This window comes from Ochlerotatus camptorhynchus, unplaced genomic scaffold, assembly GCF_037179485.1.
Source record: "Ochlerotatus camptorhynchus isolate MF236.1 unplaced genomic scaffold, CSIRO-AGI_Acam_v1.1 ptg000201l, whole genome shotgun sequence".
NCBI classification, from domain to species: Eukaryota; Metazoa; Arthropoda; class Insecta; order Diptera; family Culicidae; genus Ochlerotatus; species Ochlerotatus camptorhynchus.
In genome coordinates this window covers 2,077,698-2,105,573 of record NW_027040691.1, presented here as the reverse complement: position 1 = coordinate 2,105,573, position 27,876 = coordinate 2,077,698, and the positions used below count along the sequence as shown (strand labels likewise).

The 27,876-nt window shown below is 40.8% G+C and overlaps 1 protein-coding gene across 1 annotated transcript in view; it reads right to left on the bottom strand.

Annotated features, from left to right (window-relative positions):
• Nucleotides 1-26,167, bottom strand: part of LOC135702839 (uncharacterized) — a 49,949-nt gene extending 23,782 nt beyond the window's left edge. Inside the window, exon 1 of the mRNA XM_065223880.1 lies at nucleotides 25,311-26,167. Within this exon, the coding sequence (XP_065079952.1) occupies nucleotides 25,311-25,555 (245 nt within the window). The 5' untranslated portion in view covers nucleotides 25,556-26,167. The remainder of the gene's footprint in view (nucleotides 1-25,310) is intronic.
• Nucleotides 26,168-27,876: the final 1,709 nt, after the last annotated feature.

The following is a 27,876-nucleotide window of genomic DNA, read 5'->3' as shown; positions in this document are numbered from 1 at the left end:
TGAGAGAAGTGGGAATAATTAGCTTTCGGTGCATATTCAGGTAAAACAAAAGTGAACGACAACCTAAAGAAATTAGTCAGGGACTTTGTCGTTCAGTTTTTTCCCGGAAATTATTATTAAACAAACTACAATTAAATAAAAATTATTTATCCCCATACAGTTTTACCAGCTTTACTACCAGTCCCCAGAGAGCCAAAACATTCAAATTGGAGAGAGAAAATTTGCTCTCACTAGTTCTATTTCTCAAAATGCCATGTATTTTGATGACACTCTATTTGTGATTTCCCTCTCACAGGCTACAAAATAGAGTACCTGACACTGCAAAACATGTCTGCATTTAGATTAACATCCGAAGTCCCACAAAAGATATTTTCTGCCCCGCCCCATACATACAAAACGGCAGAAAATCCTATTAGGGGCGGGGCTTACGATGTGCACGATGTGCAGAATATTTAAAAAAGGAGGGACCTTGGATGTATTTTTTGTGCAGAATATGTAAAAAAAATGAGTCTTGAGATTTTAATCAAAATGCATAGATAGAAGTACCATACATATTTTGACCGCATTTTCTGCTTGTCCGTCAAGCAGTTCAGTTTGGTTTTTGCTCGCTCTGTCGAGTTGTTCGATAGTTAGTTCCAAACGTTTATTCGCGTCGCATCGTGTGATGAGAAGACAGCACTCCCGGAGCAGGCTCCGTGAGAATGCGGAGAAGAACAGTGGTGAGGGTAGCACGAGTGTACCTATTTAAAATAGGTACGCTACTCTTCCCACCGATGTTGGGAATACCACCTCCGTCACGGTGAAGCGATCGAAGAAGAGGAAGAAAAACCAAGGCCAGTCCGATGGTGCGAGTGGACGTGACGATGTCACCGCGACGAACGTCAGCAACACCGGTGATTTTGCCGGCTCGAGTGTGGCAAAAGGGAAGCTTCCTAAAAAAAAACGCCCATGTTAATGAGCTCATCGCGGATCTAGCGACGCTGGGCGTTAAAGCCAAATAAAAGTTGGGTAGAGTCGGCACCAAGGTGGTGCTCCGTACCAAAGTGGAGCATGACTTGGTCGTCGCCCACCTGAGGACTTCCAAGGTGGAATTCTTCACACACGACATTCCCGGTGAGAAGCCATTCAAGATCGTCATCAGGGGCCTACCAAACTTCGACCCGAAGTTTATCGAGGCTGAAATCAGGGACCGGTACAATCTGACCCCAAGTGCCATGTTAAGGCGTATCCGGTAAGGCATTTTCCTGGTTCACTTCCAGAAAGGAACGGTGATGCTCAACGCGTTGAAAGCCATCCGCTCCATCAATTCCATCATCGTCAGCTGGGAGTGCTAACGGTATCTGAACTTTGGTCACGGCACCCGTAGCTGCAACATTAAACCACGCTGCGGTAATTGCGCTCAAGACCACGCCACCTCCGAATGTGCTGCGGATGAATCTGTGGCGTCCAACTGTGGTGGTGCGACAAGCAGTGCCCTAAACGCGAGGATTTCAAGCGCATCCGAAAACAGGCGTCCACCAACAATCAACCGGGACGAAGGAAGGATAAGGCCCCGGAGGGTGGAGAACTTTCCTACTCTTCATGGATAAGCGAATTCACGGGTGCGATCCCTCCTTTTCCCCCCTTAAGAAACGTCTGGATCTTCTGCTGGACAAAACTCTCCATCCCCTCTCGATTCTGGAGACAACCAACAGCTCAAACAAATAATCCCAATCTGTTCTCACCGGATGAACTGATGTGCCAAGTGCCGGAATAAGTTCGAACAGATCTAAGTGCTCGGTAAGTTCATCATCCAGTATGGTGTCTAAACCGCAAATCATCGCAACCTGGTACGCTTGCTCTGTAAAAGCAAAACAGATTGAGCTTGCAGACTTCCTCCGCAAGCACAGCATCGACGTGGGCTTTCTAACCGAGACCCATCTAAAGTCCGGCGACAACTTCTGGTTGCCTGACCACAACATTATCCGGCTTGATCGCACCAGCTCCAGGGGGTAGTGTAGCGGTCATCGTCAGAAAGGGAATCAAGTTCTGCACTCTGCCCCACGTCCGCACTTCTATCATCGAGGCCGTTAGTGTGGAGGTGGAATCACCAACTGGAAACGTCCGGTTTATCGCTGTTTACTGCCCATGACAGTGTACCGCAAGCAACGGACTAGGAATCACTAGCCATCACCCGTACTAGCCCGATTAATCGTTGAGGGCGATCTGAATGCCCGCCATGAAGCTTGGCAGAACTACCAGCGGAACCGCAACGGATGTCTATTGTTCGACCACGCACAACATGGACTTTACACTGTGCAGTTTCCGGACGAACCTACTTTTATCTCTCCGGCGGGAAATCCCTCCACCATGTCCCACGCGTAAATTTCGCAGAAAGACATTTCAATCGCCGTGGGAGTGTCACGGTGGACCGTCAAAAGGGTTTTAGACCGAGAAAAGAAATGAAAACTATCCGCGAAGGTGGCCACAGGTCGTCCGAGGTCACCTCGGGTTCCGAGGGTTATCGCTGCTATCAAAAGGATGATTCGGGTGAATCCAGTGCGTTCAATATGAAAAATGGCAAAGGAACACGGGATCAGTGACTTTACGGTACGGAAGATCGTAAAGAAAGATTGTGGGGCGAAGTCGAGGGTACGGAAAAAAAACTCACATGATTACCAACCGCATCCGGGAGCTACGAGTCGAACGATGCAAGAAAATCTTGAACTTCCTTAAGCGAAAAAAATCCGGTAATCCTGTTCATCGACGAGAGCATGTTTACCGTCGATCCCGTATCAAATTCCAGAACCGACCGGTATATTAGTTCTCGTCCGGTAAAAGACGTGGCCGACGAGCACAAGAACGTGTATCTGACCAAGCATCCTGCTAGCGTTATGGTGTTTGGATTGGTGGCTTCCAATGGCAAAAAAAATGACCCGGTGTTCATTCCAGAAGGCGACAAGGTCAACACGGAGGTCTACATCGGGATTTTAAGTAAGTATGTTCTTCCGTGGATCAAAGAACAGTAAGGTCCGAAGCAAAATGTTGTATTTCAACATGATGGGGCTCCGTGCCACACCTTGAACCGCACTCAGAAGTGGTTTCAGGAACATGTTCCGTTCTGGGCGAAGGATATGTGGCCACCATCCAGCCCCGATCTTAATCCGCTGGATTACTCAATATGGCGCGTCATGCAGACGAAGGCCTGTTCTAAATGCCGCCCGAGTACAGCAAGCCTCAGACAAACATTGACCCGTACCAGGAGAGAAATGGATCCAGACTACATTATTAGAACCTGCCGTGCATTCCGGAAGCGTGTGGAGGCCGTAATTGCAGCAAGTGAAAAAACGATCGATGATTAGTTTAAGACTCTGAGAAACATCCCCCTTTGAATAAATAAAAAAAAACTCAAAAACAAATTTTTTTAGAATTTTTTAAATTTTGACATTGCTCAATGGTGCAAACTAGAAACACTGGAATAAGTGACCAGCGGAGAAAAAAAAACATGAATTCGGTAACAAGATAAACATCAAAGCAATCCTGGCATCACTTGTATTTGTAACTGCTTGCGAGTGACTTTGCCAAGGCACCGACGAGCGAGTTTGTTTACGTCTTGCCATTCATAAAATTTGAAGTTTTTTGTTTGAAAATGAGGTGTTTCCATAAGTTATGCTCCCATAAGTTATGCTCGAACTCCATAAGGAAGCAGCTGAAAGCGGTATTTTCCAATCCTAGCTTTTTCCGGTTCCCGAAAAAATGGGATTTGAAAAGCGAATGGCTGAGCTTTTGCGACTTGCCGATGGATTTTCAAGTGGCGGAAACAACACGGCTGTGTCGTGTAAGTTTCTTTTTAATTATGTGTCTGGGATTGGCTCTAACTACGAGTCTAATTACTAGTATAAATTTCAGCTCCATGTTGATTACAATGATCTATATTTTTCAGAAATTGGAGGTATAGTTCTCAAGTAGCCGTCAGCGGTTCCTGTTCACCCGTTCGTTGTGCAAATGACTGATATAGTGCGACTTAATTCTAAAGAAAGTTACGGTAATAATTGGGATAGTCTGTCTAATCGTGAAAATAATGCTTGTTTAATTGGAAACAAGACGTGCAGAAATCTTCGAAATAGGAATTCCTATAGCAACGATTTTGGAACATTTAGCCTCCAATGAAAAAAAAATAGTACAATCTAATTTCGTTGTTGCTGTAAAATCGTTCATTTACGTCGTTCAAATTGCAGGTTCGATGTCCAAAAGTGCAACGAGTGATCCTGTTGAGGACAGAAACGAAGTACAGATACTTGAAATCCAACGGTGGATTTTTACGGAGGTGTGCAATGCCGACGAGGTTGTGCGTACTGATCCTGAGCCGTTGGCTGAGGAAATTCAATCTATGAAGTCCACTAATCTGGAAAATTACGCATTGAGTTTGGGCTTTACTCAAAGTCGAAATCGACTTGTTTGCGCTAATATAATTATCAAATCATTCCATTTTTATTACTGTTTGTATCCATTATTGCTGTAAATTATTCCATTTCACATTTAAATATAACAAAAATAATCATGAGTCATTGTTAAACGATTTTAACATCTCTGATCACGCCTTCCTTCGGATGGGAAGTAAAGCCGTTGATCCCCGGTTCATGAGTTGATGGGTCGATAGGTAGGGTCCAGGTGTGGGAGCTGCCTTTCTGGCACGTCGGTAGCATTGGTGCTCAGCACGGAAAACAAAATCGATGGAAAAAACAAACCAAAGGAAAAAAAAAATGTTAAACGATTTCAATACTCCTCCCTAATTGAAGCAAACCATTTTAAACATTGCAGATTGGAACCGTTTTTGACAATTCGATTGGAATCATAACAGTGTCTCGGCTGGTCTCTTATTCCTGTGTTTCTAGTGCAAATATTATCACGCATACGGTAACCATAACAATTTTATTAGGGTCGTTAAATGCCCTTTGCTTTCAAGGTATTGACATTGGCAAACTACGCAAAAGGAGAGTGTCGCTACTTGATAGCAAGCTACTCATGATTGGGAGATTGCCGTAAAAGTTCGACGCAGATGTCGCCACTGCATATGATGATAACACAGACAAACAGACGTAACACTTCATTGTGTATCTTCGTTCACGCATTTAACGGTTGATTTGAATATTATCAGTTCCGCGAACTACTCGTCGCAGCGCTGGCATCGAATCACTTTGACGTTTCTATACATTCTATAGAACTTTTATGCAATATTGTTTGCGAGTTAGCGAGCAAGCTTGTTTTCCGCGAGAAGGCCGAGAGATGTCATTACTGAGGTCCTATGTTTTGAGATACTATGTTTTCAAGAAAAACTTTTTCAAAGAGTTACGTCTGTTTGTCTGTGATGATAATATTGACAGACTGCATATAAAATTCGTGAAAATTAGCATTAAATTATAATTTTCATCAATCCTGCGTAAAATCCTTCCAATATAACATTCGAATTGAAGAAGAAAATGTTTTCACGATCAGACTGATGTGCATCTTTGACTTTTCCAGATGAACTTTCATAAGATATATTCATTTCATTTCACAGCTCCATCAATGCTGCATCGTACATATGATGTAAACAGAAGTAAATTGCTCAATTACTCAAAATAAAGATGATTTGTCTTCTTGTTATCACATTATAAACCATCGAGCACCATTTTATGGTATGGTACGTGTTGAGTAAATCAAGTTCCGTTGCGTTTTCCGTCGAAAATTGTGAGTATCAATATGTTTACCTAAAAAAAGTCCAAAATAAACATTTATTGAATGTTGGCGTCCTATACAACCATTTCTCCATTATCACCAGCATGATACAATTTTTCCTAAGTAAATTCACTTAATTTCGACTTTCATCCTAGTGGAAATCGCACATATTCACCATTTTCCGAAAAATGCAGCTGCGCAGTAACCTCTACCTGTGGGCGCAAACTTGTATGCATAATTTTCCATGAAAACATCTCCGATCCATAACGAAATAATAACAGTTAGTTTGCAAACACGTTTTCTTTCACGATTCAAACAAAAGTTTTTCTTTATGTGCCGATTTGCAACAAAAATCGTCTGTTTTACTTGGAGAATTTGTAAAGTATCCTCCTTCTAGTAGTTCTCACTTCGAAATGTAGGTGGCGAAAGCTTGGAAAAGTTTCAATGCAAGACGCCAGTAGGAGGAGTGTAGCTTACCGGCGTGTGCAAAAAGAAAGGCAAAGAAAATTTCATTTTGTGATTGTTTCCCAAACACAGACATCATATTGAAACACCATCGTGATTATGGATTGTCAATTTGGTCAATTCCAATTTGTACAATAAGTGCTTCAGTGTTTACATTCCGCCTTGGATAGAGTCAATATTCGAAGGTAAACAAGTGTTTATTGAGAAATTCTGTAAAAATCATCAAAATGTCTCAACACATGACTGCTCAATATCTCCGCGATTATCGGAAGCGCGTGAGAGTCCAGGAGGCAGGGAAATCTGCGAAACAGACGCGGACCGTTGCTGAACGCGTTCGAATGAGTCGAGCCAACAAGAAAGTGGCCAAAGGTAATCCCAATTTTAGGATTCATTCAATAAACGCCCTATTAAAAAAATAATAATAATGAATTGTTCATCTTGGAGTTAAGTTTCTAAACCATTTATTTCGTTATTTATATATTTGTGAATGGAGCATCAAAAACAATCTCATAGTTCTACGTCAACAATGCGGTCATGCTTTGGACACAACCCTTAACTTTTTTGTAAGGAAAACACGACTCGAACGAAAACGAGAATACGGATGTATAATAGAAATTTTAAGATTTTCCATCATCCAAGGGCTGAAAATAATTTGTAATTATTAAACTCAACCTGAACGAAGGCTAAAAAGAATTAATTATTATAATATAAATCCAAAGATTTTCCCTCATCGAAGGGCTGAAAAAATAAATCAATAAAGTCAATAAGTGAATCTAAATGTATCTCATCATCGAGCAAAAATTAAACTTAAAAAGTTGTTGTTGTTGTTGTTTCCTTATTGAAGAAACTTCTGATAAGCCTTAATAATTTAAATCAAATGTTGTGGAGTTAATTCTAAAGTTGAACAATAATCTGATATGAATAATGATACTTCCATATAATTTTCACTGGCCAGAACCATAATCACCGCTCCCAAGCACACACTCCGATTAGAGTCGGTGTATAATGAATCACGCCAAGAGTGAAGCCAAGTCTACCTATTGAACTGTCAAACCGGCTACCTATCGTGCAAAGTAAACAAACATTACGATGCTATGAAAGGTCCACGAAAGGTAGTGCAATAAAATATAAAATAAAATTGAAGAAATGATCATAAACACGCAGTGAGCATTAAATTGTCATGGGATACGTTTGCTAATGATCAGTAATGAGAATTTCTACTATTGTTTGATAAGATAATTTGACAAAATCTCTGATATAATGATTCACTACAGCCCCAATTTTTTGTTCTAGCTAGAAGTCATTTGAAGTTGATGTAGAAGTCCTCTGTTGCCAAGTGAAAAGAAAGGGAATCCTTCGAAAACCGTGATGCGAGTTCAACTGTTTTTCTCTTGGCGTGACTCATTATACACCGACTCTAACTCCGATCAGCGAAAAGCCAATCTAAAAAAAATCACAAAATCAAGAAATCAAGCACAATGATAACAAATGTATAAGAACGTTCTTCAACAGCAACAAACTCACCAAATCCATTCTTCTTCTTCATCGCATTTCAAGCTTAATGCTTATCGTATTTTAGCTTATTGCGTTGAGAGCACTTAGTGTTCTATAGATGCACTTCCACAGTTATTAATTGAGAGCTTTCGATGCCTGTACCATTTTTGCATTAGTATAATTGTGTGTACAATCATAAAGCACGATTCAAAGAAAATTTTGACGCATTCAAGTGATCATAACTCAAGAATTAAACAACATACACGGTCGATCAAAAAGTCAAACAAAAGGGTATTTATTCAGCTTTCAAACGATATATAACAAGTTATTACATTTCACCGTTTCGAACGAACTGTCGCACTTTACTTGTGATCGATGCCATCATGATCTGCACAGTCGCTGGTGACACTGTACCGGCGAACTTATTCCACTTTAAACGCATTTGTGTGCATTTGTCACTTCTTTACCACATCCTCGAAGTTTTCGCTTAACAATTGCCCAATATTTTTCGATCGGTCTGAACTCAGGGCAATTCGGAGGATTAATCTCTTTGGCGACGAAATTAACATTGTTTGCAGCATACCATTCTAGTACCTCCTTAGAGTAGTGGCAGCAGGCTAGATCCGGCCAAATCATAACGTTGGTCTTGTGTTGCCGAATGAAGGGTAAAATCCGCTTTTTCAGACACTGTTTAATGTAAACCTTCGATGTCATTGTGTGAGATGTGATGAAAACCTTGGTTTTAAAGCCATAACTTATCAGCAAAAACAAATTTATACCTGGAAGGGACTTCCCCACGACCAGTTGCCAGGTAAAATTTTCGTCCGGGGATTTGTTTATAATCCATTTTGACAAATGTTTCGTCATCCATTAAAATACAGCCATCAAATTTCGTCAAAACTCGTTCGTATAGTAATCGTGCTCGCCTTTTGGCCACTAAATTTTGTTTCAGGGAGCAATTCGGATGTTTACTGGCACAAAAAGACTTAAATCCTTCTCTTGAAAGGATGTTACGCACGGTGGAAAAGTTGGAATCGTATTTCTTTGCCAAATCACGTATGGAGACACCTGGGTTGCTTTTCACGTACCTCAACACCTTGTTCCTCAGCTCTTTGTCCCTAGTGCCACTTTTATGATAGATGCGCTGTGCTCTATCCACATTCAGAGTATCCTTGTAACGTTTGATTACATGACTCACCGTTGACTTTGGGAATTTTAACACTTTTCCTTTTTTTGAGGCAGACCACGAAGGGTTCTCTAGATTTTTGTGCACAATTTATTGTCTTTTCTCAAGTACCATGATCCGTAATTTCGGGATGCGTCGATCAATCGAGAAAAACTTTTCACCAATTTTTTCGTCAATGAAACATCAACAAAAGCCTGTCAAACGTTTTTTGTTCCAACCACCAGGGGCGCGGTGGTGTATTAAACCGTGCGTCCAGATTTACTTTGAATCGAGCTTTACTCTATGCTCAGGGAAGTCGAGAAATTTTCAACCCCGAAAAATTCCTAGACCGGACCGGGAATTGAACCCAACCACCTCCAGCATGGTCTTGATTTGTAGCTGCGCCTTTACTGACTGAGCTAAGGGAGGCCTCAAATCCAACCATGATCGTTGTCCAATGGTGCGGATTTATACACTATGAATTCAAATTACACTTGCTTCTGAAATGGCAGAAAACGACCTGGAACTCGTCCAACAGATAAAAAATAAATACATTCTGCATATGGCAGACGGGCCCAAATCATTCTCCACGATGTTCACCGACACACCGACATGCATGACCATCATTCCCCGCACATCCTCATCCAGCGATTCCAACCACACAATCTTCATTCCTGTGACCGTAGAACCCCGTTACTTTGGACAAGCTAAAATCACAATTAAACGATGCTCATATAGAATTTGTTTACCTGGGACCCCTACACTGGTGCGTAACACCATCGAGCACCTCGTTTGGGATGTCAGTTAAACAAATTCTAAATGATCGCCATTTATTTAAACTAATGGGGTTCTACGGTACATGCTTTTTACATTTCCTGCTAGTTTCTGGGCCAAAGGCTGCAGAAAGTACGGGAACTTACTTTTGCTTTTTGCTGTACAGAATCTTATAGAAAAGTCAATATATGGGAACAGACCTATTATTTCACCGACACCGACTTGTTAGATCATAAAATCCCTTCCTACTCTGAATGGCATGAGTTTCAAATTCTTTCAGCCAGTTGATTGTGTACAATTTTTGGGCTATCTCATCCTCCCCATACCACCAGCAAATCCGAAATCTCTTGCCAAATTTAAAGGCATGCCTCTACCACAGGCAATTAAAGATAAACCGCTTGGATTTCGCAAATGTGTAACCTCTGACAGGTGAAAGCCACTCTCGTCATCATCAAATGGCATCATATCTCGATCGGGAAACGGCAAAACCTGAAGCCGTCATTTAGTTGCCACAATCAAGCAAAAGTCTTCATTCATTAATCCGCGTTCAATAAACCTAAACCTCTTAAACACTCTGCGACGGGATTAGCGCCTCTCTTCTGTATCTCAATCAGCAATTTAGCTATTTCGCTTCCAGGCATCAATATGCCGAGGCTCAAATCTTTGGAGGTGTAAATTTGAAACGCCGGCGAAGCCGACGCACTGTTATACCTCCTCAATTATTAATCATCGAACTTCTGAAGATAGGTAGGTACACACATTGGAGAGAGGCAAGGAATGCATAAAATTGGCGTTTTCGATTTCGCTAAGCGTTTCAAAATATTGACCTGACGCAAGGTAATGGGACGAACGACACCGGGTGGTGACTCGCGCGACTCGTCAAGTGAAAGTGAAATTCGCGAAAATCAACAAACTGCGGCGGTGGTGATGCTGCAATCACATGTGTTCTCATCCCGTTGTTGGCCCAGAGGCACGTCGGAGTGGACCGGGACAGGAACATGTTTCTGGTTTTTATCGCTTCGGCCGTTTATTTTTTTTTTCTTCTTCTTTTCTTCGTTTTCCACTTCAACGGCATTTGTCTGGGAAATATTCAACCTGCGCGATGATGGTGACTGTCTCGGGATGTTTTTATTGGCTTGCTTCCTTCTTCCCGCTCGCGCTTCTGATGCCGGGTGTGTTGTTTCGCGGAAAAGAGCATCTTCTTGATTTTATGGGAAACGAAAGTGGCGAAGCGAGAATGTTAATTTAGTTTGTTTTGAAATTGTGTTCGTTTTTTGTTACTTGTTGCATTGGCCGTGGTGGCGGTCGGATGTTTTGTGACTGCTGTGGTATGGAAACATTTATTAATTTATGACCACCTTACAAGATTGTTGTAGGAGGAAAGGTCATCAACGTTGTTGGTTGTAAAGAACTTTCACAGTCAATCTTCAGATTTACATATTTAATTGTAGCATCAACAAGTTTGTGATTTGTAGAAAGTTTGGATTAAACATATTTAAAGGCTGACTAAAAGTAAATTGGTACGCACCAAAAAACCTGCAATTCGTGATTCAATGAGTATAAAAAGTCCATTAATGGTTGCTTTACAGTACTTTTGATAAAACTTCAAAGTTACAGCATCAGATGGTTACATTTCTCCAGTTCGAACGAAATCTCGAACCTTCCTCTTGATGGAGCCCATCAGTGCCCGCACAGTGGAAACGGACACGGAATCAGCGCATTTTGCCCAGTATTGGTCGATTGGTTGAAATTCCGGGCAATTCGGAGGATTCATTAGCTTGGGAACAAAATCGATCTTGTTGGCAGCATGCCACTCCAGAACTCCCTTGAAGTAGTGGCAGCTGGCCAAATCGAGCCAAACGATGACTTTGAACCATGCTTGTGGATGAACGGCAATACACGCTTTTTCAGGCATTCTTCGATGTAAACATGGGAGGTCATCGTCGACGTTGTGACGAATGGTTCCGTTTTCAGACCACAACTGCAAATCACTTGCCAAATCATGGCCTTCTTCGCGAACTTGTTGGCAAACACGAACTTGAATCTTCCCGGCACATTCCAACGTCCAGTCGCGATGTAAAACTTTTGACCGGGAAGCTGCTTAAAATCGAGTTTGACGTATGTTTCGTCATCGATCAAAGTGCAGCCCTTGTGTTTCGTCAAAACACGGTCGTACAAGAGCCTTGCATGCTTTTTGGCCACGGAATTCTACTTCGGATGTTTACTGACTTTGTACGACTTGTATCCTTCCCTGGCAAGGATGTTCCACACTGTTTGTAAGTTGGCGTTGTACCTTTTGGCCACATCTCGGATCGAAAGACCATGGTTGGCTTTAACGCACCTCAACACCTTGCTGCGCAGCTGACGATCCCTGGTTCCAGTTTTTTTCGTAGGTCCGCTGATTCCTTTCCACACTCAGGGTTTTCTTGTACACAGCTAAAAAAAAGTAGTGTAAATTTCCGTTACTATGATGCACATAAATGGAGCGTCATATATCATACAAGTTTAGATTATATATCGTGTAAATTTATGAGACATGTCATGCAATATTCCATATATTGTATGCAACTGTCCACTTTTGTTTGCAACATTTCTTGCAAGCTGCTAGTTTACGTGTAAAGGAAGTTTACATGTATGAATGTTTGCATGCATGGATGTTTACATCACCAGTAAAATTCAGAATTTTTTGGTGTGTAGGTTTTGAGACAAACTGTTGTTTTCGGCATCTTCATCACTTTAGCCAGCTTGGAACCGGATCACTCCGGATTTTCCAGGTGTTTGTGTACAATATTTTTCTTCTTTTGAATTCCATTTGACGTTATTTCTGAACGCGATAGACAAATACCTTGCCAAATTGATTACCTCCGCAAGTGATCAATATTTGATGTAAATTTCACGAATAAACACGAGAAGCATTTCTTATAGCAAAACTTGCCATACAAAATGGTCATAGTTCATTGTAGTATTGTGTGTCACCTATGTCGTCTAGGTCCCGGCCAATGTGTGTTGAATGGGTGCGATATCCTACGCAGGTGTGGACATGACATGACACAATCGCAAATGCCACAGAGACCTTTTTGCTAGACTCTCCAAGTTGACATATGACAGTCACTTCAAAAGAGCAAACACCAAACACAAGTACCTTCCGTACCTCATCGTCAAAAATACAACCACTTAAATTATTACAACCATATGTTTTGATTCCGTATGACCCAGACTGCGTTTACAAAATAAACGCATCGACTATGACTCTGACCCGGAAATCAACAGACCTAAATTCTTTCACTATGTCTTTTCGGCACCCTTTGTCTATGTAGGGTTAAATACCCCATTTCCGGCCTATTAAGCATAACCCGCACTTAGTCTTTCTTAATCTGGATCAGTTTAGCACTAAACGGAATGTTATTATTATTGATGGCTTCCAAATTTTACCAAAATTTACCTTTCCGTACGTACCATAAGATTTGAAAACGAGAAACCAATCGTTGAGATATTGTCAAAAGTCCAACACTGCTTCTTGACGCCAAACTCGGCCTACGGATTTTAAACTCGGCCTAACGCAATTGAAAAGCCCATGAAATCACTTCGGCCTATCGGATGAAAATTGATTCGGTCGGAGCGCTTCTTTTGTTTTTGGGAATAATGGGTGCAAACTTTTATACCACGCGTTCTCATTGACTTCGTTCGGTAGCTTATTAACTAAAGTATCGTACCAAACGCATAATTGACTTGTTAACTCTGAAATCACGGATTTATTTGAAGTTTTCTGCTCGATAGGCCCAAAATGGGTGATTAGGCCGAAGTAGTTCTCTACCCTACTATGATGAATGGAACGCCATAACGAGTAACCAACACACGTGACAAATTGATGTGATTGGATGACTATGTTTGGAGACCAGTAAGGTTACCTCCCATAGAATAAGTTACTAGAGTAGAGTTAGGCTTGAGTGAAGGTTTCTATAATTAATATATGAAAATAAAGATTCATTCAGTAACCACTACGCGAACCTGTAAGGTTGCCTTCTCCAGATATCGCAAAACCAAACGTTTAGCCACTACATGGCGACCGTGACAGGACGAGATGGTAAGTAAATTCTTCGTGTCTTCTTGAAAAACAAAACAATAATTATGCTCTGTACATTTGTAGCTGTTCCATCGATCCGGAATCCAGCTCCCAATCCAGAAAATATATCAGACCGTGCTACACCGTTCGAAAAATTCATGTAAATTTATGCGAGATATAGCGCACATAAAATTAACGCTAGATTTCTCATAATCTTATGTGATATTTTGTGTAAATTTAAGCGCAATATCGCATAAATTAGCAATATTGCATACAAGTTTGTAAACGATTTCACTGTTTATGCCAAGTATAGCTCAAAATTAAACAAAGAGAGATTTTACGCGATAGTTAAAATTCAGAATTTTTTTCTGTGTAGGCGTATGAAGAGAAAGTCTCGCTTGGAAGTGGTAAACCAAATGTTGGAACAGTAAGAAAAGGAAGCCCCAGAATGTAGCAAAATACCACATTGCACGGAGGAAATTTGCAAGCGGAATCCAGTGATTCGTGGTTTGAGTGATTTGAATCAGACTTCTTCGAGTTGACGACATTCTATCCCTAACTTCATAGTTCTCTTTTGCATGGCGATCAAGATACCGATCCGGAGTTCAACATTAAATTGCTTTGTGATGTTATCACAGAAGCAGAATCTGGTAAACACCAACACGATATACTCAACCAAAGTAAACCTACAACCAAGGTTGCAAAGACTCATTTCAGCTAAAATAATGTTTTTCGGAATAATAAAACCAGAAGATGGTATGATGGCATGTTTTACTTGTAACTTTCAAGAAGAGGCTACAAAGTATTCGTTGGAAACATAAAACCTGTAAATTTTGCTTTCTATGAGTCACAATCAGCGATTTGCTGATCGCTGAGTGCGTGAGTGAGTGAGTGAGTGAGTTTGTGAAAAATCGCTGACTGTGACTCTCATGAAGTGAAATAAACAGGTTTAATATGTCAAACACATTCTTTGGAACCTCTTCTTGTATCCTACCAATTCAAAATTTGATCATGGCATCTAATTATTTCATAATTTAGAAAAACATTGTTTTAGCTGAAATGAGTTTTTGCAACCTTGCCTACAACAGATGTAGACGAAGGCTTTACATCAAATATGAAAAGGTTTTTCAGTCCATGGTTCTTGCCACTAAAAGCAATGAGGAAGGAAATATCAAACATGGAACAGTAAAACGACTGCACTTCATTATCACGCACCAACGCCAAACAATTAAAAATCTACGAATGCAGGTTAAATAACTCAACATAAGTACTTGTATACAATATATGTTATTAACTGTTAATATTATTTAATATTCTTTATAGCTCGATGATGACACGTGATTCAAGTAGCTGCGAGAAATTCGAGTAGCTGCCAGTGTTACAGTTCCCCGGTTGCGGTAGAGCAGAACTACCATAGGGCGGACCAATCACAAACACTTAGGGCAATGTGCACCAACAAATCAAACAAAATCATGAGAACATAACTTGTTAACAAACGTGTATTCTCATTGCCCACATCTTCTCCCCTCCTAGCTCCTGCTCCTCTCTCTCTCTCTCTTTCCTACTCTTATTCCACTTCCTGGTCCTGTCTAATGCTTGCCAAACAACATAACTCTTCTCTTTTCCTTTCTTTCTTCGGCGTCGCAAAGCTTCCGCCCACTACGTACATTGGAACGTACTCACATTTTCTCCTGCTCGCCGTCGTTGTTGCCGCTAAGGGGCTCACTGCATGTCCTCGGGGCTCGCGATTGACCAGCTTCCCACCGTCGTCTGGTCAGCAACTCGACGAACGATCGTCGTACGCTTCCGTCTGAGACCGACGTCCTGTTGGTCACTCGCCGCACGGTACCAACGCTCGCCGTCACACGGGCCTCCGTAGTTGGTCCTCGTCTCACCTCCGTCTTTGACCGTCGAGCGGTCCAATCGCTTGCCGTCACACGGAGCTCCGTAGTCGGTCCTCGTCGCACTACCGTCTTTGACCATCGAGTGGTCCAATTCCGTCGACGTCAGCCGGCTTTCCCGCACTTCCCGAATCTTGAGACCGCGGCAAAATAAAGCGCCCCTCGGATCGGGACGCTTCTTTCTCGTTCCAATTCAGTCGTTTTCCGTGCGGTCCTCGTAGCGACCGGTTGATCACTGTTCCTGGCTCAAGCCGATTTGAAAAGTGCCTTCGACTACGCTGAATTCCTGACCAAGAGTCCGTTTCGTGACCAGTGCGTGTGCACGTCTTCTACGGGCGGTTAGCGTTGGAATTGGTTTGGCCGGCTGTACTGTCCACCCGTCTACTTTGTCGGCACTCTGCACTCGTACCGGAACTTTTCTATCTGGTGTGCCAGATGCCACTATGGCGGTCCACCAATAATGATCTTTTTTCACTGCCGCATTTCTTCTCCGAACCGGCAGCCACGGTGTCGTTATTCGTGTGCGTGCGTTCTCCTTCTTTCGTGTAGTCTCGAACGGAAAACGATCTCGCACCACGGTGTCAAACACGAAAGATGAGCAAGACAATTTATTGTGTGCTTACGTTTTCAAGCCAGGAAGGGGTTTGGACTTTTTGCTATAATATCCGTGTTACTACACTGAGTGCAATTTTAATTGCATTTTGTACTATTCTTTTACTAATGTAAGATTCTAAACTTCATCTTACAATAAACGGAACACAGCTCTACCGTAGCGGAAGAATTTTTTATGAATCGGTGATTCATAAAAAATTCAAAAACTCATCCCTCAGGATGTTGGTCAGAGACTGAGGCGGTCAACAAAGCTCTTGAGCAGACCTCAATTTAACAATCGACTAAATTGAAAACATCATACGTACGCAAGCTTCGGCTGCTTGCCAGATCCTTATCCCCCATAACTGCCTGAACTGCCTAATCTTAATGCCTATAATCGCCAGCTGCTTCTGGCAGAACTACTTCGACCTCTCCAATCGTCTCTGACCATGTCCTTGTTCAAGCTTCCACCAATCCGTGCCCACTACGGCATACATTCAAATCGGATTCTAGCCTATTTATGTAACTATAATAGACTCAATCTCACACAAAACGAAAAGAAGCTTACATATTAATATTTGGCTTAACATATTAATATTTACATATCTACATTTACATTTACATATTACATGTTTACATTATTCTTACATTTACATATTAATATTACGATTCAAGAGTTGAGCACTTGCTCGAACAGAAAGGACTACTGGAAATCCGGCACGAAGCACGAACAGTAACAAGCTCGTGGAGCGTGGAGCCATGATTCAGTTGGTTATGTTCGAAAACTACGGACGTGTTTCTTCAACGATGGCGAGCAAGCGACGCGAGCACGGACCGAGGTTTCCAGCCTCGGTCACGGCAACACGAATCTCGGTTGCTACGCTTCCACTGCTACCAGGGTTCTGCATTTTCGAAACAAAGAAAAGAAAATGAACCCTCCGCAGAATCGCTTCATTTCGAGCAATATCATTTTCGTGTAAGTCATCGTGTTTCTTGTTATCGAGTCACGATGAACATTCCTCTTTTCAAACATGACTGGACTATCACTTGTTTCGTTCGTCAAGTGTTTCAGTTCATTTCATTTGAGGCAAAGACTTATTTCAATTGACGCAATGAATGCTTCCTTCGTTTTTTCCACTTTCACTTCAATACGGGGCTCATTCGACTTGTCACAACCTGACGACGCAGGCATCAACATATAGTATCCGGATAGTATCCGCACAATATCGGCTTCCGATAGAGATGGCATCCGGATTATATGTAGTAATAATATATTATTTTATATTAAACGAAAACTTAATTAACGAGGCCATTCTGGAGTCCAAGATGGCAGCCATCGAGGTCAGGGAAAGTCTCAAATACCCTTCAATATGGGTATTTTCGGAACGGGGACGACGTGAAGGTGCCGAAAATCGACCACGCAAACCAACAACATCATCGGATAGGGGCATCTATCACCTTTCCGAAAGTGGTATTGGTTTGCGTGGGCGTACTTTGGTTCGCGTGTAAAGGGCCTTAGAAAGTTTGTTTACAAATGCTTTTGTGCCGTTATCAAATGTTATGCTTGAAATACTCTACAATAGGGTATTTTCGGAACGGGGAAGCCGCGTAGATGCTGAAAATCAATATTTGACGCTCTGTTGGAATCCAATATGGTGGAAATCAGGATTCATATAGTGTCAACTATCCTACAATATGGGTATTTTCGGAACGGGGACGACGCGTAGATGCCGAAAATCGATATTCGACGCCATTTTGAAATCCAAGATGGTGGCTATCACGTTTCATAAAATGTGTCAAATACCCTATGATATGGGTATTTTCGGAACGGAGACAACGCGTGGCTGCGCAAAATCGATACCCAATATGGGGGCCATAGGGTTTCAGAAAAAGTGTCAAATACCCTACAATATGGTTATTTTCGGAACAGGGACAACGCGTAGATGACGAAAATCGATATCCGACGCTATGTTGGAATCCAATATGGCGGCCATCAGGGTTCACAAAAAGTATCAAATACCTTAAGATCCGGGTATTTTCGCAACGAGGACGACGCGTAGATGCTGAATTGCTGCTGATGCTGATTTCAAGATGGCGTCGGACATCGATTTCTGGCTATTAGATGCCAGCCCGGTTTCAAAAAACCTACATTGATCGGTATTTGACAGTATTTCACAGTTCTGAACCAAAGCCGCCATTTTGGATTTAAAGACGGTGTGACATCAATTTTCGACATGAGAAATTGTTTAGGGATGACTAGAGAAAAATATGCGTGGAAGCATCGGGAATGCACTCCCGATGATTTGGTGAGTACGTTCCAGTTGAAGATTGTTGAAAAGTGTATTTGTGGTGATGCAAATTATGGTTTATATGACGCATGGCTTCAAACATTTTGTGTATCCAAATAAAAAATATTACATACTAAATACGCACAGGGCATCGTCTGCAGACCATTGCCGCGGGTATATCGTGGGAGTCCCAGGTACCCGGTTCAAGCTTTAGTTGGCGACGGTGGCTCTTCTTGACCTTCTACCCCCTGAGTAGTTAGTGTGAATAAGGGCGTCTATGTGATATTTTGCTGTACCTGTTGTGGACATCTAGTGCATCCTGCTCCCTTAACTTGTTGAGGACACCCTGTCTTGCTTCAAAAGTTACCCTTTTTGAAGTACTAGTCTTCACAACATAAAGGGCACCATTACGGAGCATGAGATTTGATCAAATTATTCGCAGTTCTACTTGTCCAACGCCCCCGGCTGGGTGAGGGATAGAAGATGACACATACACACACATCAATTTTCGACATCTACGTCTCATCCCCTTTCTGAAAATAACCATATTTTAAGATATACCCATATTGATAAGTAAAAAAAAATCACCCGACAATGATAAATTTGACATCCACGTGCACAGATCTATGCGCATTCGCTTAAATGAACCGATTGAACAATCAACAAAAGTCATAAAAACTGCGCGAATTTGGATAGAACAGCTTCGCTTAAATGCAAAAGTAAGATCATTTGACATTGAAAGAAGAAATGAACACGAGTCAAGCCAATACAAACAGCATGAAAACTGATCAAAAGCGGTTCTGTTGATGTTGACGGGGATCTGCTCGAAGAGAAGACAGAATGACTTTCAATTGAAAGTGATGGTTGACAGCTTCATCGTCGCTTGACGATTTTCGATTGAAAGTGACTTTGTGGGGCCCTGCTCTTGATTTCGAACTTAGATCTGTGCGATATGTTTGAATATTTTGCATTCGAAGAGTTGCACACTTGTCTCATTTTATTCATATAATTTTGATATACACTCTAACCACTACATTATTCTTCTTGTCTACTCTTACACTTCGGGGTTTTCCTTTCTTCAATATCATACTAGATGTGGCAGGGTTACATTTATGGTCTGGTTAAGTTATTGTTTGATTTGGAAAATATCGCGACTTTCCTGGGCATAGGGTCTCCTTGTAGTTGTCTTACAAAATACGAAATTGAAATGGCTTAGAAAGCTCTCAACTAACAACTGTGATAGTACTTAAGACCGCTATATTGAGCACGAACGTAAGCATAGAGTTGGAAATTAATAGACAAAGAAGAAAAGGACTTTTACACGTCTTCTTAGCCTTTCGTGAAACAAAATAAATAATCTCTTTTTTTTTCTCTTTATTACCGTGATTTTTACTGTAGGCTAGTTTATCACGTGAGTACTCTCTCATAACATCGCAAATCTTTCTGGGATGGAAAGAGTTAAGTAATGAGATTGGTCAGTTTAATTCAACGTTAAAACCAAACAAACGTTTTTAGTTAATGATTTCCATTTATATCCATACACATTCTAAACATGTTGTTATAGTTTGACGTCACCAATCAGTTGATCGTTGTTGTTTACATTTTTTGAGTTACTAACTCAAACAAGCAGCGCTCTGGGCCGGACCTAATATAAATGTCATTGGTACGAAACGGGTAGAATCCGATGAACTCTTTTGAGGTGTTTTGCGTGGTGTTTGAGAGGCATTTCCCAAATGGTGAGCACATGCAATTGATCTTAAAAGGCTATTTAAGGTAAAGTATGCTGACAGTAGTCGGTTGAGTCATCATTTGTCCAATCTATCGAACTATTATGGGCTTCACTAGACACTCGCGTACGTAGATCGTTCTGTTGATATCGGTGGTTCGTGGGAAATTTAATCGTCAGGAAACTCTTACAGTCGTTCAGAACGGTCACAACGGTTAAATAAAAAGGGCGTCCAAAAACGGGAAAAGAACTAAGAATCTTTGGATGTAACGTGAATTTCGGAGCAGTTGTGAGAACTTCAGGGAAGTGAGGAGGTTTTAAGAGTGGTTTTATTAACTATAGAGAAGATTCGACGAGTACTTGGAGGAAGATCGGATAGATTTAGGAGCAGCTGCATTAATTTCAAGACAGTTTGCCAGAACTCGCAAAAAGGGGAGAAATTCCGATACTTTCAGAGATGTTCTGGGAACTTCAAGAAAACTGTTTGATCTTCAGGAAAGTTTCATAAATTCTAGGATAATTTTTGGAACATTCAGCAGGTTCTTAAGCCTTCAAGAAATTCCAGAGAAGTTCAGGGAAGCTTAGACATTTTAAAGAAAGATCCGTAAAACGAAAGAGACATTTAGGAAAGTAGAACTTTAGGGCAGTTACAATAGCTTCAGAGCAGTTTTCCATGCCAAATGACGAATCGATAAAACTAGACCTTTTTCCGACAATACACGGCGATATTCAAAATTCTGCTTTGGTCACTCATTTGAGCTAATAATTATCGTCAAGGCAAACCATGTCAATTGTCAGTGACGATTATGTGCAGAATTTTTTATAAGTTAGTTTTTTTGTATTGTGTATCAAGCTGGAGCTGTGTGACAGCTTAGTTTTCAAGACTTGACCCATTTGAATAAATGTTGCTTCTATCTTTGACAATACAGCGGAAGAATTAGCCTATTTTGGCAGCTTGGACACTGGGTTCCGTGTGTATTGTTTCAAGATAGTTTTGGTAAAAATGCTGTGACATGTGCGCATAAATACATCCACGTAGTAAATCGATTGAATAAGTAAATCCGTTTCGAACGAAATATCTAAATGATGTAAGTTACAAAAATCGCGCAAATTCCGAAAGCCATGCGAGACAACCGAAAAGAGAAAAAAGGCTTATTATCATTTAAAGAGTGCCACCAAAACAAATGTGATAGCTAACATCTCTGATCACGCCTTCCTTCGGATGGGAAGTAAAGCCGTTGGTCCCCGGTTCATGAGTTGATAGGTAGGGTCCAGGTGTGGGAGCTGCCTTCCTGGCACGTCGGTAGCATTGGTGCTCAGCACGGAAAACAAGATCGACGGAAAAAACAAACCAAAGGAAAAAAATAAATGTGATAGCCTTTGTTGGCAAGTTGATTAATTTTGGTTTCCTCCCTATATATTCTACTTATTTACTACTGAGCTTTGTATCAAATTATTTAATTTAAAGAACGTATCAATCATTTCCAGATTTGCGACCGTACCGAACAAATTCTATACTACATAAGCTCAAAAGCGTTTGACAAGCTCTACTGAATTGCGTATCACTTCTGCGTAAGCTCCTTAGACGTACTAAACATCTAAATTACGTAAGATACGAAAACCGCGCAAGTTACCAACGCCGCGCGAGACAACCTTAGAGAATTAAAAAAAAGTTAAACATGCATTGATGCGTCAATACCACATAAGAAAAGATCGATTTTACAATCACGTAGGGTTTAGTTCATAGATTAACATTGACTGCTTTTTACAAATGTAAGTACTTGAACACTAAAAAATAAGTTAACTCAAATGCTTTAACCGCACATATCAGAGATTTCGCGTATTGAGAGAATAATATAGTTGTGGAGTACAATACACTCTAGGGAAAACAATGCCTACAAAAGATTAAAAGTTATCAATTTTCACATACTTCTAATTTTACTTATTTCCTAATACCTATTTATTATACCTATTTATTATATCTTTGTTCGACCCAAGTGACACCTTCAAGTGACTAAAATGCTTCATTTTGAAGTTAGTTTCCTAGCTGATTTTTAAATTATATAGGGTATATGCTCCAACTACGCTCACACGTTTCCACTATGTCGCACCACAAAAATACGGATGAGTATGTCACAATAGAAGCACGCCACAGTGGAAATCCCGAGCCATAGTTCAAACACTTATCCCAAATCAAAATGAAGCACATATAAGATTAGTTACAATACCATGTACCAAAATGGTGTTTAACATTGTTCCCTGAGTAATACCTCAATGAAAACAACAATGAAAGCTTGTCACGCAAATAGAAGGAGCACCGATGGGCACTTTCTGAAATATTTCAATAGTATAGTTCCCTTGCAAACCCAAATAAATCTATCTGCGTAAAAATAAATAAAATAAGAGTGATATGAGGCAAAACCCGCCAGTATCGCACCCAACGTCAGTGCTTATATGTAAGCGTATTACGACGCGGCTCTCAGACAAAGGAGTAACAAGTGTGATACTATCACTGCTGGACTAGATCTTTGGTTCTCTCATGCAGTGGTTTATCAGAGAGGGGAAGCTTAGTAATCCCCATTGCCCGGCATGAGCCAGCAATGCCGGCCCTAAGCCTACCGTCTCCAACACTCCACTATAAAGCATGAAATTAAGCCAACAGCAAGGTGCAAAAACTAGCCAAGGGGAGGGAATTTTTATTAGTTAAATTTGAATCGAAATTAAATGACTTGAGCAAAACAATTACATGGAGCCGTTAAAGTGACCAAGCATCTACGTCCTCAACTGCCTGGATAACAACATTTTCTGTTACAGGTTAATCTTTGCCTAAAATTAATGAGATTTTGACAAAGGTTTTTTTTTGAGGATCAAGTCTATCAGTGTCTATGTGAATAACAATTTTGTCTATATCGCGCGAAAACCTGTCAATGATGAAGAAAAATCTCAGAGCTTTTCGGCCATTTTGGATTTTGTAATTTCTTTCAAAATTAGGGTTAACTACCCCATTTTCGGCCTATTAAGCACAACCCGCATTTAGTATTTCTTAATCTAGCGCAGTTTAGAACAAAACGGAATGTTATTATTACTGATGACTTCCAAATTTATTTACCTTTCCGTATATACCATAAGATTTGATAAAGAGAAACCAATCGTTGAGATATTGTCAAAAGTCTTACACTACTTCTTGACGCCAAACTCGGCCTACGGATTCTAAACTCGGCCTAACGCATTGAAACGCCATTGAAATCCCAATGAATTCACTTCGGCCTATCGGATGACGATAAAAATTGATTCGGTCGGAGCGCTTCTTTTGTTTTTGGGAATAATGGGTGCAAACCTTCTTATCACGCGTTCTCATTGACTTCGTTCCGTAGCTTATTAACTAAACTATCGTTCCGCATAATTGACTTGTTAACTCTGAAATCATGGATTTATTTGAAGTTTTCTGCTCAATAGGCCCAAAAAGGGCGATTAGGCCGAAGTAGTTCTCTAGCCTACGTCTTGGTAATTTTTCAATAAATTGTAGCTCAAAAACGTCCCATATGATCGAAATGACACAGGTCTGCAACAAATTTGTTGAGAAAAATAAAGTCTTACTGGGGAAAACATACATGGTATTTTATAGTTCGTTATTTTCAAAAAAATTAAATAAAAAAGCGTGAAACAGGATCATAAATTCGCGGAAAAAAGTGATAAGTGTCGTTCTGCTAAAAGGCTAAGATTTACCAACTTGTTGAGAGAAGGAGTTCAACGAGAGAAACTAAAAAGGGGAGGCGCTTTAGCTGGGTGGATACTGATATAATTTACGCAGCTTCAATTTGTCAATTTTGTTAAATTTAATGGAACTGTCGTGAATTAATTCTTCAAGATCTTTAAACTACTCTGACAGTATAAACTTTGCGTAAAAATTCAGAACTTCCCTGAAGAGCAGTTCCATGCCAAATAGCAAAATTGGCATAATTGTTTGCTATGAGCAATCAATCTCATTTTCACATTCGTCCATTTGTAATTTTTTTCAAAATGGCGTCCTTGACAGTTTTCAATGAATTGTAGCACGGAAACGTCACTTTTGATCGGAATGACCTCTTTTGTGTCAGACGTTGTGTTGTTGAGAAAATTATAGACTTTATGTGAAAAATATACACGGTTTTTTTTTTATTTTGAGAAAAAATAAACAGCGGTGCCGGTGGTGTAGTAGTAAGCGTGATTACCTCTCACCCCAGCAGGCCTGGGTTCAATACCATTTGGCGCCGTCGGGATGTTCTGAAGCATAACATCTCTGATCACGCCTTTCTTCGGAAGGGAAGGAAAACCGCTGGTCACCGGTTCATGAGCTGATGGGTCGATAGGTAGGGTCCAGGTGTGGGAGATGCCTCCCTTGCGTCGGTAGTATTGTTACTCAGCACGGAAAACAAATCAAGGAAAAAAAATTATGCACTGCGACCTATCATTTATCAAACGTAATTATTTTTAATCTCTGCAAAGGTAATTCAAAATCTCTTTCAATCACTTACTAAAAAATTCAAGTAAAACATTAGCTACTGTATCACATTTTGTTTTCAATAGCACACACTCATCATCCAGATACGGTTCAGATATAAAAAAAATACTCTTGCTTTTGTGCAGTACACTGAGAACCATTTATTAACTTCACACATTTAATAGATTAATATGCCCCTGAAACACCCAAGTGAAACATTGCATTACATTGCAAAAAAATTCAAAATACTTAGCCTTGAATTCTACCTTCAAATAGCCTGATTCCAAATTCATAACCCATTTTGGGATCCTCATGAGAAGATATGGTAATGTAACGTTCGAATTAAAATTCAAAATACGATTGCAATTCTGGATGCCAGAGAGCAACGATAACTGAAATGAGAAGCTGTCTCCAGCACTTGTCACTGCCTCTTAGATAAGATAACTTTTAAGCACTAATGACGATATGCTTCAAAAGGAATTAATTTTGTTATTCCAGGCAATCTGTCAAACAGTCAAAAATTTGACAGATCTTTTGATAGCATTCAACACTCCCTGAAGCATACCGCCATAAAAGTTGACCACCTCACTGGTCGTAACTTTACAACCAGTAAAATGTGCAAAAGATGTAATCTATCAAGCATGCATAATCAAAGCAAACACTCACCGGTTGAAAAACGACTCCAGCAGGTAGGTGCTGTGAGGCAACGCCTCGATCAGGATATCCATCGGCAGTTCCGCTACGACCGAACGCAACACTGACGGACCCAGACGTCCCACTACGGTGGCTGCTTCGCGGTATTGGCGACCCTCCGACAGCAGCATCAACCGTCTGAGCACCTGCCGTGGACTGGTGAAGCCTTCGCGGCCATCGCGCGGGGGACCTCGTATTCGCTCGCGACTATCGGCCATGACTATCAGAGCACTTTCCGACAACAACACAAAATGTAATAACCGAAATTGAAACCCCTAACTATAGGCGCCACCGCCGAAGCCGGAGATGATGCAAACCTCACACTAACTGCGACTTCTTCTGCTGCAGCTGGTGCCGCAGATGGCTGCGAATCGCGCACTTATTGTCAATGGATTAAGGTGAAGGTCTCCGTCACGTTCGCTGCTGCCACTGGTCACAATCATCGCGCGCAGTTCCTTTCTCTGCGGACTGCGCCGTCGCCCACCTGCCCGAATTTATCAAACCCACCCGAACGCGCACTTGGTGGAAGTGTTAGGAAACGCAACAACGGTAACATCCGAAGGAAAATGGTAACTCAATGCACTTCGCGGCTCGGTTTAAAGACTTCACTTGTCCGGAGATTGCATCATTTAGTAACGTTCACCGTTCGCCATTGTTTTCCACTGACCCACAGAAGAAGACGCCGGCTAAGACAATTGATGCTGGGGTGCACTGGAATTTCTCAGCTTCTCACCCATATCTGGGTGCAAGATTCAATTTCTGTAACACTTTAATTTAAGTGTCATCAAAATTTTCGGTGATGGCTCAATTTTGTCCAACATCGGATTCGCCCGAGGGAATCTGTTTCGTGCTTGTAGCCCAATAACGGTTGGGTTTTCCCGTCTATCTTTCCAGCGGCGTTGAAGTCACAATTTTGGTCAGTTCCACGCTTTGGCTGTAAATGAGAAGAGGAGAAGCAAAAGAAGGGAACAGATTAGTAAACAATAATAGGTGCGCATTGCGTTCGGATTGCGGTGTTGATTGGTGGTTGGTTGGGCGGCGGGGTCTTAAATTTATGACTTGGATAATTATGCAGCAGATATTAAGTACTAACTTCCATTGAAGGTGGGTTTTTGGGTTATTGGGTAAAATGAAGCCGTGGTCCTATCGGTTTCGGCAATAAATGCACGCTTTGGTGTGAAATTTGATTACTTCACTAGGCTACCATTGGTTAGTATTATCGGTATTGTCTTTTGAATGGGCCATGGTCCAGGCAGCAACAGTAGAATAAGTAGAATTACAAAGTGGGAAGAAAATTGTAAAGATTATTTAAATAATTACTAAGCAAAATTAAGAATAATTCCAAGGAAATTTTGAGAGCATTCCAATTGAATTCTGACGAGAAATTCAGCGGGAGATCGAAGCCAAAAAAGGAGAAAACTTAATATTGGCTATGAATTGTAAAGAGAGTTACAAATGAATTTTAAGGAGGATTTTAAAAGAATTCTGAAGAAAATTCCAAGGGAGTTGGGCTATAATTTCAGGAGAATTATGAGGGTGGAAGTTCAGAGCATACATCTGAATTAAATTTAAGGTGTATTCCAATGGAATTCTGAGGAGATTACCAAGGGAATTCTTAGCCTGAAATGAATTCCATTGAATATACCAATGCAATTCCTATGAGAATTTCATGGAAACTAAAAATTGAATTCCATGGGAGTTCTGAAGCATACTTTGAGGAATCCCTGAGCGGACTTCAAAAGTAATTTAAGGAATAATTCCATCAAAATTTTGTAGAAATACTAATACAAGGGTGTTGAATCAATGAAGAAAACCAAATTCCCTGATATTCCCTGACTTTCTAGTAAATTCCAAAATAATTCCAGGTGCAGTGCCTACCCGGTTTTGGCAATCCCATCGACTATTACTTTCCTCAGTACTATACTAGTGCCTTCTGAACATTTTTTCATGAAATACCACATGGACCTCTAGCCCATGAAGATTGATCCTATACAATTTCCAATTGAATAAAGCGTTCGATACATTTTATAGAATGCAAATAAGACATAAATCGCGTGTTGCCAAAAACAGGAAGGCAGCGCATTTATAAAAAATACACACATTTTAAACGTGGTAAACGCTAGGTAATCAGCTCAAGCAGTAACCGAGATGTATTATCTCTTCAAATTCGTCCATAGATTCTCTTTGAATTTTAAACTCTTTCAATGAAGCTTATTTTTTAATTCGTTTGAATTCTCGGAATTCCCGCAGAATTCCCATGAAATTCACCTCAAGATTCTTGATCAAAAATTGAAAAGGGCCTATTAGCTTTTGAGAGCAAAACTTGTAATCCCCTTTCCCTGTCACCATAGGGCAGGAGAAATTATCCCGCCGAAAATAGTCTTCAATTTTTTTTTTCAGTATTATCTTGAGGTTTTCCTTTAGATTAATCTGGAAATTGCTTGGATTCAAATTCTATTTGAAATGCACATGGAATTATCAACAGAATTTTCTTTGGAACCGTGCATTCCAAATTAAATTTCCGTGGTATTTTTTTTAC